This window comes from Equus przewalskii, chromosome 6 (assembly GCF_037783145.1).
Source record: "Equus przewalskii isolate Varuska chromosome 6, EquPr2, whole genome shotgun sequence".
In the NCBI taxonomy this organism is placed as follows: Eukaryota; Metazoa; Chordata; class Mammalia; order Perissodactyla; family Equidae; genus Equus; species Equus przewalskii.
The window spans coordinates 47568799-47578298 of record NC_091836.1 but is presented as its reverse complement, the minus strand read 5'-3'; the positions used below and the strand labels follow the sequence as shown (position 1 = coordinate 47578298).

The following is a 9500-nucleotide window of genomic DNA, read 5'->3' as shown; positions in this document are numbered from 1 at the left end:
GGATTGGCAGCAGTTAGCTCAGGGCTAATCTTCCTCAAAAAAAATTTTTTAAAAATAAAGATGATAGTCTGAGAAAGGCAGGCTTGATTAGCATAGAGGACCTGTCTCTCCCCTGCTAGGTTTGCAGTGCCTCACAATTTACCTAATATCAAAGACCTTAGTTCAGTCTTACAGAAGATTTCAAAAATATTAAGCAGGATACTATGAAGTGAATTTATGTATTTTCACTGAGTGACTTTAGGACAAACAGTGTCTAATACACCACAGAAAATACATCAGTGTTTTGATAATAAGTAGAAAAGGCAAAAGCTGTTTCAGGTGACTGGGAGCTGGCTGCATCCACTGCAAGGCCAAGTCTTATCCTGCTGAGGGGAAAATGTCACACACGCTTCATCAAAAGTGCACAGTTTCCAAGCCAACATAAAAGTATTTTGGAACCATAGCAGTGAGAATGGCAAAAGATAAAATTGCAAATCATAAAAATGACTGAGTTTCCCTTCTTACTAAAACAACTAACTGGAACTTCTTACAAATTAACCTTAGCTCCACTACCTTGTTTTTGCCTTCTAGAAAACAATGATTAAACTTAATGTTGACAAAAAAGGGTTACCAAAGATTCTATGAAGTTCAGCTCCTCAGAGCATTCAATACAGAAAAAGACCTGTTTCTCTGAATAGCAAAGAAATTAACAGACAGCTGCCAAAATCTTCTAAGAAGTCCTTCTGAGCAGCCTGTTACTGTTACCCCTCACAGTTCTCTACGGTCTGCTGTCGTTCTTACGAGAATTCATCACATGCCTCTCACTACATGTGCAATCCTATAGGTCACTGGCAGGAGGGTACTGAAAAACCAAGAGTTTTAAGGTTGCAGTTAAGAATAAATGAGAAATTGATTAGATGACAAAAACCGCAACTATAAAACAACAAAAAACAAAATTTGCCTGATGAAAAAATACCTGATTTTCGATGCACATGGTAAAACTGACTCAATAATGGATGATTCAATGAAGAAAAGTGCAATGTGTATCTGAAAATCCAGAAATAAATGGATTTTTAAAAATTCTTGCTACAACTAGAATGACCCACAACTAAAAAGATATACAACTATATACTGGGGGGATTTGGGGAGAAAAAAGCAGAAAAAAAAATTCTGAGGAAATGAAAGCCACAATACTATTTATTAGCATACAATGAAATAGAAGAGTTGATAAAATCTATCAATGAAAGAACCACAGAAGGGCTCATTTCACAAGGAAATGGATGTAGTTTTAATGACATACAATCAGACATTACTGAAAACTTACTGCTGGAATACATTCAGCTACAAGTAACGGAATCACACATGGTCTTCCTGAGTTGAGAAAGGTGCTTGTTCTCACCTGGAAAAACTGGCTCAAGGCAGACACAGCACAATGCAGCAGAGAAACAAAATTCACCGTCCTTGTTTTTATTGCCCCACTGTAGATGTCACAGTGAATCAGGTAAAACACACTCACTAGCACTTTTAAGAGCAACAGGTGTTTCCCATACAAACTAGACCTTATTCAGATATCACCTAGAGAATAGGGGAATCAAGAGAATGCTCCCAACCACAAAAGTCTGAATTAGTTTCCTGGTGGACACAAGAGGCCTTACAGAAAAATCCTTACTCTCATGTATCTTTGATGTGAAACTTGTGAAGACAGCAGTGGAAAGTACACCTCCGTGAAAATTAAAATCAAACAGTTGGTGGTGGTGTTCAAGGTACTCTTGACTAGATGGGCAAAGAATCCAGACAATCGGCTAAAAGACGGTTTCCTCGAAGCTCCTATGTAACTGTCTCTCTCTCCCAGTATGGTGCCTCCCCAATAAGCCTAAGGCCTTTATGGCTCCTGCCTTCTAAACCTCATGCAAATGAGGCTACGGGTGAATTTCAATCTAGAGACTCAAAGGGGGTGGATTCTTAAAGATCTAGTTCTTACTTTTACCGTCGTTGACATAAAGCAATACAAGGGTGATATGTGAAGCCCTGCATTTTGTTGCCTTATCACAGGCCTCGACTTAATTCAAAGTCTGTTCACCAAATACCAGTCAGAGAGAAGGACAAAGTACAAAGGCCCAAATATGAAAATAATAATACACACTAACCATGCTCTTTGATAAACTTGCCATACATAAAAATGTATTCCATTAGTTCAATAGTATGGAAACGGGTGGCAGGTTCCTATACCCACCCCCCTGTAAAAGGACCTTTCTCTAAGAAAGGAACAGTGTACACAATGGGTTAGTCATCTAGGAGCTGCAACACAAGGCCAGTAAGAAAATCTCAACACGTACAAACCATCACTTTTCAAAGACTCACTAACACAGAACAATTATAACATTATAAAAATCAAAGAAAATATTAACTGATTTAAAGGAAAAGCACTACCTATTAATCTTATGTACTACTGATGATGACTTGCAGAAATATCTCACCTCAATATTCATTTCTAGAAGTAATTAAAGAAATCCACAATCCAATGTTGCACTTTAAGAAAGATGCTTGGTACACAAAATATTTACAACTTTTATAATACATTTTCATGTTGAAAGCTTTCTAGAACATTATACAAATACATTTCCAGCAAGCTTTCTCACACTACTTACATTAATCTATTTTTTTTGGTGGGAGATTCACACAGAAAGATGTAGGCCAACTGAAGTCTTTCCCATGCTGTTTGTATGCAATATTTTCCTTAAGTCAGTCCTTCCATACCTTCAAAAAGGACTGGGATGAAGAAAGGGTTCCCCACATTCTTGACATTTACATCATTTTTCCTCTAGTGTGCATTCTCTCATATCCTCGATACTTTTCGTGAGAAATAAAAGCTTTCAGACTTTCCTGGCATTCAAAGGGTTTCTAACCAGTGTAACTTCTTTCATGTTTTCGAAGTGATCTGCAAGAAATGAATGCTTTCCCACATTCCTTACATTCATAGGGTTCTTCTCCAGATTTCTTTCATGTACTTGAAGAGATCTGGAAGAATTAAATGCTTGAGTGCATGTTTTACATTCATACTTTCTTGCCAGTGTGAATTCTTTCATGTCTTCGAAGAGAGCTGGAATAAGTGAAAGCTTTATTGCACTTTTTACATTCATAGAGTTTCTCTGCAGCATGAATTCTTTCATGTCTTCGAAGAGAGCTGGAAGAAGTGAAAGCTTTATTGCATTTTTTACATTCATAGAGTTTCTCTGCAGTGTGAATTCTTTCATGTCTTTGAAGAGAACTGGAAGAAGTGAATGCTTTACTGCATTTTTTACATTCATATGGCTTCTCTCTAGTATGAGTCCTTTCATGTTTTTGAACATTACTGGAAAACCTGAATGCTTTGCCACATATTTTACATTGTAAGGGTTTCTGTCCAGTATGAATTCTTTCATGTACTGGAAGTGATCTTCGAAAAGTGAAGGCTTTCCCACATACCTTACATTTATAAGGTCGATCTCCACTGTGAACCATCATGTGTGATCGAAGACTTGAGGGAGCTGTAAAGGCTTTCCCACATTTCTTACATTCAAAGGGTTTCTCTCCCTTATGAATTCTTTCATGAATTTGAAGATAAGTGGAAGAAGTGAATGCTTTACGGCACTGTTTACATTCATAGGGTTTCTCTCCAGTATGAGTTCTTTCATGTTTCTGAAGAGACCTGCAAGAAGTGAATGCTTTATTGCACTTTTTACATTCATAGGGTTTCTCTCCAGTGTGATTCCTTTCATGTACTCGAAGAGTAGAGGAAGCAGTAAATGCTTTAGTGCACTTTGTACATGCATAAGGTTTCTCTCCACTATGAGTTCTTTCATGTCTTCGAAGAACATAGGGTAAAGTGAAGGCTTTCCCACATTCCTTACATTTATATGGTTTCTCTACATATTTTTGATGGTCATATGATTTGTGTTCAGTGAGAGATCTAACATGTCTATTAAAGGATGAATGATGCATGAAGACTTTTCCATATGCATTGCATTCATATGGTTTAGCTCCTGCAGTTTCCTTCTTCAGATTCAGATTTGGAATAAGACTGAAGTTTTCTCCACATTGACTACCCTCCTCACTTTCACAGAGTCTCTTTACCATACGGTTTCTGTAAAATATGAGAACAGTATTAATAATTTTTATATTACTGATTTTATATTTGTTATATTTATTATGATGTATAGGACAAGATTAGGTTTTCCACCTTGACTGAATTCTCAGAAATTGAATATACTGAATGCTCTGCAAGAGGACTTCAGCCTTGCTATTACTCAAACAGTGATACTTATGTACAGGGCTTATTAATACTAATTCCAAGTGAACTATTTTACAAAAACTGAACCCCTACATCACATTTCACAAAGTATATTTAGTGAAAATTTTCTCAGAACAGCTAAATCTGAAGCAAGCATTATATGCTGTGCATGCTTCTTTTTAAAATTTCATAACATACCAGGATTCTCACATGAGACACTGCTTTCTACTGTGAGTGTAACTCACCTTACTTTCCCCCCCTGGTTTTCATACCAATCTTCAATGTCATGAACTTCCCACGTTTTTCCTGAAATGCAGACCCAGAAAATTGATTCCAAGGTATTACAAATGACGGAAAAATTTTTAGAATCTAAGTCCATGATGACTTATCATCATTTCTAGTTTATTTACTAACATCACCTCTTTCTATATTCTACATTTTAGAACAGTGTTGATGGGCAAGAAACACTTGTTCTCTCCTTGATGACATGAAGGAATGTCCTCATTCTTACCTACTGAGGCCAGGTTCCTGAAGGTTTCCCACATCACATTTCTGTAGAGTCTCTTCTGTGAAGGATCCAGTAAAGCCCACTCCTCTGGGGTGAACTTCACAGCCACGTCCTCAATGGTCACTGAGTCCTGAAACACCACAAACGTGTGTAGAGTAGGATGCATAAGGCTGACAGTACTGGGGATCTATGCTCCATTTCTAGGAAAGTTATGTGTGATTCTGTGATCTCCAAATAGTTATTCTATGTCACGATCACTAGAAACACAATCTTATTCTGTACACTTTTCCTTATCAGATTAACAGCATTATGACCAGATGAAAATTGTTTACAGTTTTACTGTGATCATATTACATCATATTTCTCTTATGTCAGGATCCAGAGCATGTTGGGAAATGACAGAAATGCTATGGAAATGAAATAAATATTATCATTTTCAGATTAATAATTCCTTTTTCAAACCATTCTTTCATCTTCTTATTACCCACCAGTAACAGCACTCCATGAGGCAGGGGGTCTTACCTGCATGAGGTTTCAGTGAACAAAAAATATTGAAGAACTAGAAGCTTTTTTGTCTAGTCTCACCAAACAGAGAGTCCAAGAGGACAGTAGAAACTAACCTTTTAACAAAGCCCAGTGGACCCTGCTGTCCTACAGTACTCCAGACCATTACAGGTAAACAGATGCAGCTGGGTGAATGTAAATATTATTATTGAAAGCACTGCTGTTCATTTGTGTAATATTTATCATACACTCAGGTCTTCCTTTCTCTGTACAATATTTTTTAAAAGATTTTATTTTTCCTTTTTCTCCCCAAAGCCCCCTGGTACACAGCTGTGTATTTTCAGTTGTGGGTCCTTCTAGTTGTGGCATGTGGGATGTCGCTTCAACATGGCTTGACAAACGGTGCCATATCCGCGCACAGGATCCGAACTGGTGAAACCCTGGGCTGCCAAAGCGGAGCATGCGAACTTAACCACTCAGCCATGGGGCTGGCCCCCTCTCTGTACAATTTGATGGGGCTAGAAAGTTATTTGAAACTTAGAACCCAGACACAAGTAAGAAGGCACGACAACTTAGACCATCAAATCCCTATACTCATGTGCCTCAAGGCCACTTCCTACCAATTTGTAGAACACATGGGGAGATGATAATGTGCCAAAAGAACTCTTTTTGGTCAAACGCTAACAGTGTACCCTGAGCCTTGCTGCCCTTGAGAAACTTGTTAAAAGCTGCAGATTGCATGGGAGTTCATTCAAGTCCATGAAGGTTTGATGGTAAATTTGACAATTATTCTAAAATATGTGAAGGATTTAACAGACCTTTCCTCCAAAAGAACATAAAATCTCCACTGCCAACTTCAAAAGGACGTGCTTCTCAATCAGCCACTCGAGATCATTTTCTGCCAACTTCTGATCCCGCATGTAAGGAACTTAGAAGGTGTGATTCTTGATCTCACAAGAAACAAATGAACTAATGAGAAATGAACAACTCTTCTTAGATCTATGAGAGCCTTGAAGTGATAGACCAAATCAGTGTCTCCAAAATTTGGAAAGACAAAAGAAAGATGGCATTTTGAAATATGTCCTAGATATTGGTCTTACGAAGGCCTGAAGTAAACAAAAACATCTACTTCCCCAGATTCTAATGCAAAGAGAAAAAGAACAAAAAATGCAGAACACCATACCCACGAAGCCCAGGAAAACCCTCTATCACAGAAGAGGTAAAATACACATAATGGGAATACCTAAAGGGAAAGAACGACAGAAAGAATCAGAAGAACAAGTAAACTATTAATCACCAAAATAGCATAAAATTGATGATACCCTGCAACGTGTCCATCCAGGAAGCTCAGAGAACGCTAAACATGATCAACTACAGAAGTGCACCCCCAGGGATATCATCTTAAACTAGAGAAAAATCGAAGACAGAATATATTTAGAAGTGCTGAAGAAGAAACACATCTTAGCTATAAAGAAACAAAGATTTGAATTAAATTGCACTTCTTTTCAAAAACCATGCAAGCAAGAACCGAGTAAACCGAAATACTTAGAGTTTTGAAAATAAAAAAAAACACTGTCATAGAATTTTCTGTCAAACAAAATTGTCTTTCAAAAATAAAGGCCAAATAAGGACTTTCTGAGACAAAAATTAAGGAAATTTGTGATGAGTACACCTACTTTGAATGAAACGTTCAAAAATTTATTAGAAATCATGTAAATGATAAAGGTAGAAGATTAGAAAAGGAAAAAATGAAGGAAAAATATCTTTCATATTTCTTATAAGTAACATAGGTGACACTGTGTAAAATAACATTAGCAACAATATATTTGGTAAGGAGAGCCTTATGAACAAGTGAAATAAATGACAACAATGTGACAAAGGACAAGGAAGGGGTAATAGCGTTAAGAGGTACTTGCACAATAGTGAAGTGGCACAGTGTTATTTGACAGAGGAGGTGTGTCAGTTGTAACTGCATGATAAAAACTCATGGCCAACCACTAAAAAATGTTTTTAAATACTATGTAACTGATAATGCTAAGAGGAGGTGGAAGACAAAAAGAAAAAAGGAAGGGTAAAAATGAAAACAGTGAAAGGTTTGGTAAATATTACTTCAACTACATCAATAATCACTTTATCAAGTCTCAATACAACTGAAAGACACAGTATTATAGGATTTCAGAAAACACAACTATATTTTGTCTACAAGAAGCCCAGTTTAATGATAAAGACACACAGAGATGAAGGGTAAAAGCATGGAGAAGTATATACCATGGCAACACTAATCAGAAGAAAGCCACCATAGCTATATGAACTAGAGACAATGCAGATATCAAACCAAGGAAAATTCAGCGGCACAGAGGGGCACTGGATACAGCTAAAGGGTTCCACTGTCCAAGAAGGCACAGCAATCCTTCATGTGCACCTGTAGAAAGAGGGGCAAATTAAGTGAGGCACGAATTGATAGAATGCAAGGAAAAACAGATGCATCTATACTATAGCTGTAAAATTCAATACCTTGTTATCACGAATTGTAAATTCCAGTAGGCAGTCAATGAGGAAGGACAGAGGTGAAACGAACATCAGTGTGAAACAACTGGATTTCATTGTAACTTATGGAATACTTCATACAATAACAGCAGAATGTGCGTTCTTTTGAAGTTCACATGGAACATTTACCAGGATAAACCACTTCTGGGACAGAAATTTGAAAGAACAGAAATCATACAAAGTATGCTCTCACTTCATATAGGCATTCATGTAGAAGCCAGTAAGAGCAAGATATTTGGAAAACCCCAAAATATGTGAAGATTCTACAACACATTTCTAAATAATACATAAGATCAAAAGAGAAGTCTCAAGAGAACTAAAAATTATTTTGATCTACAAGAAATACAAACATGACATAAAGTGTCCTTGGATGCAGCAAAAGCATTGACTACAGGGCAGTTCATGCCATTAATAAATACACTGGAGGGGCTGGCCCTGTGGCCGAGTGGTTAAGTTCGCATGCTCCGCTGCAGGCAGCCCAGTGTTTCGTTGGTTCGAATCCTGGGCGCAGACATGGCACTGCTCATCAAACCACGCTGAGGCAGCGTCCCACATGCCACAACTAGAAGGACTCACAACGAAGAATATACAACTATGTACTGGGGGGCTTTGGGGAGAAAAAGGAAAAAGAAAAAATAAAATCTTAAAAAAAAAAAAAAAGTAGAGGAAGATGGGCACGGATGTTAGCTCAGGGCCAGTCTTCCTCAGCAAAAAGAGGAGGATTGGCAGCAGTTAGCTCAGGGCTAATCTTCCTCAAAAGAACCCCAAAAACAAACAAACAAAAAAACTCGAAGAAGATCTAAACAGACAGCTCATTGAAGAAAACATAAAGCTGGAAAGTAAGTAATAAGAAAACATGCTCCAGGGGCCGGCCCGGTGGTGCAGTGGTTGAGTTTGCATGTTCTGCTTTGGTGGCCCAGGGTTCGCCAGTTCAGATCCCCGGTGCGGACCTACGCTGTGCTTGTCAAGCCATGCTGTGGCAGGCGTCCCACACAGAAAGTAGAGGAAGATGGGCACAGATGTTAGCTCAGGGCCAGTCTTCCTCAGCAAAAAGAGGAGGATTGGCAGCAGATGTTAGCTCAGGGCTAATATTCTTCTTCTTCAAAAAAGAAAAAACATGCTCCACATCAAATATCCTTGGGAAATTGCAAATAAAACAACAAGGTATCATTAAAAACTTATTACATGGGTAAAACAAAACACTCAGAACACCGAATGTTGGTAGATAAACAAAGCTACAGGTAATCCTCAATCACTGCTGGTGGAAATGGAATTAGGTCCATCTACAGTGAAAGACAGGAACTTTCTTTAAAACCAAAATATTCTGTTACTATACAGAGTGAGATCCAGCAATCACACTCCTTGGTATTTTCCCCAATGAATTAAAACCCTCTGTTCACAGAAAACTACATGAACGTTTATGGGCACTTTATTCATAATTGGCAAGAGTTAGTGTTTTAAGCAAGATGTCCTCCAAGAGTTAAATAGACAAAAACAAACAGTGGTGTATCAATAGAATGAAATACTGTTCAGTGATAAAAAGAAATGAGGTATCAAGCCATGAAAACACATGGAGGAACCTTAAAAGTATATTCCTAAGGAAAGAAGCCAATGTGACAAGGCTATGCAGTGTATGCTTCCGAGTATATGACATTTTGGAAAAGACAAAAGTACGAGCCACTAAAAAGATAT

General features: G+C 37.8%; 1 protein-coding gene across 1 annotated transcript; it reads right to left on the bottom strand.

The window, feature by feature from the left end:
* Positions 1 to 1158: 1158 nt before the first annotated feature.
* Positions 1159 to 7651, bottom strand: LOC103542143 (zinc finger protein 709-like). The gene is made up of 4 exons (XM_070625454.1): positions 7530 to 7651; positions 4761 to 4887; positions 4495 to 4555; positions 1159 to 4102 (listed from the first exon to the last, which is right to left on the bottom strand). Exons 1-4 carry the CDS (start codon positions 7530 to 7532, stop codon positions 3034 to 3036), a joined length of 1260 nt encoding a protein of 419 aa, XP_070481555.1. The 5' UTR covers positions 7533 to 7651; the 3' UTR covers positions 1159 to 3033.
* Positions 7652 to 9500: the final 1849 nt, after the last annotated feature.

Bases quoted from the DNA above. Each gene is read 5' to 3' on its own strand.
- LOC103542143 (XM_070625454.1), bottom strand. The intron at 4,556-4,760 runs GTAAGAATGAGG...TCTGCATTTCAG, and splicing joins CAGGAACCTGGCCTCAGTAG to GAAAAACGTGGGAAGTTCAT. The intron at 4,103-4,494 runs GTGAGTTACACT...CATATTTTACAG, and splicing joins AACCAGGGGGGGAAAGTAAG to AAACCGTATGGTAAAGAGAC.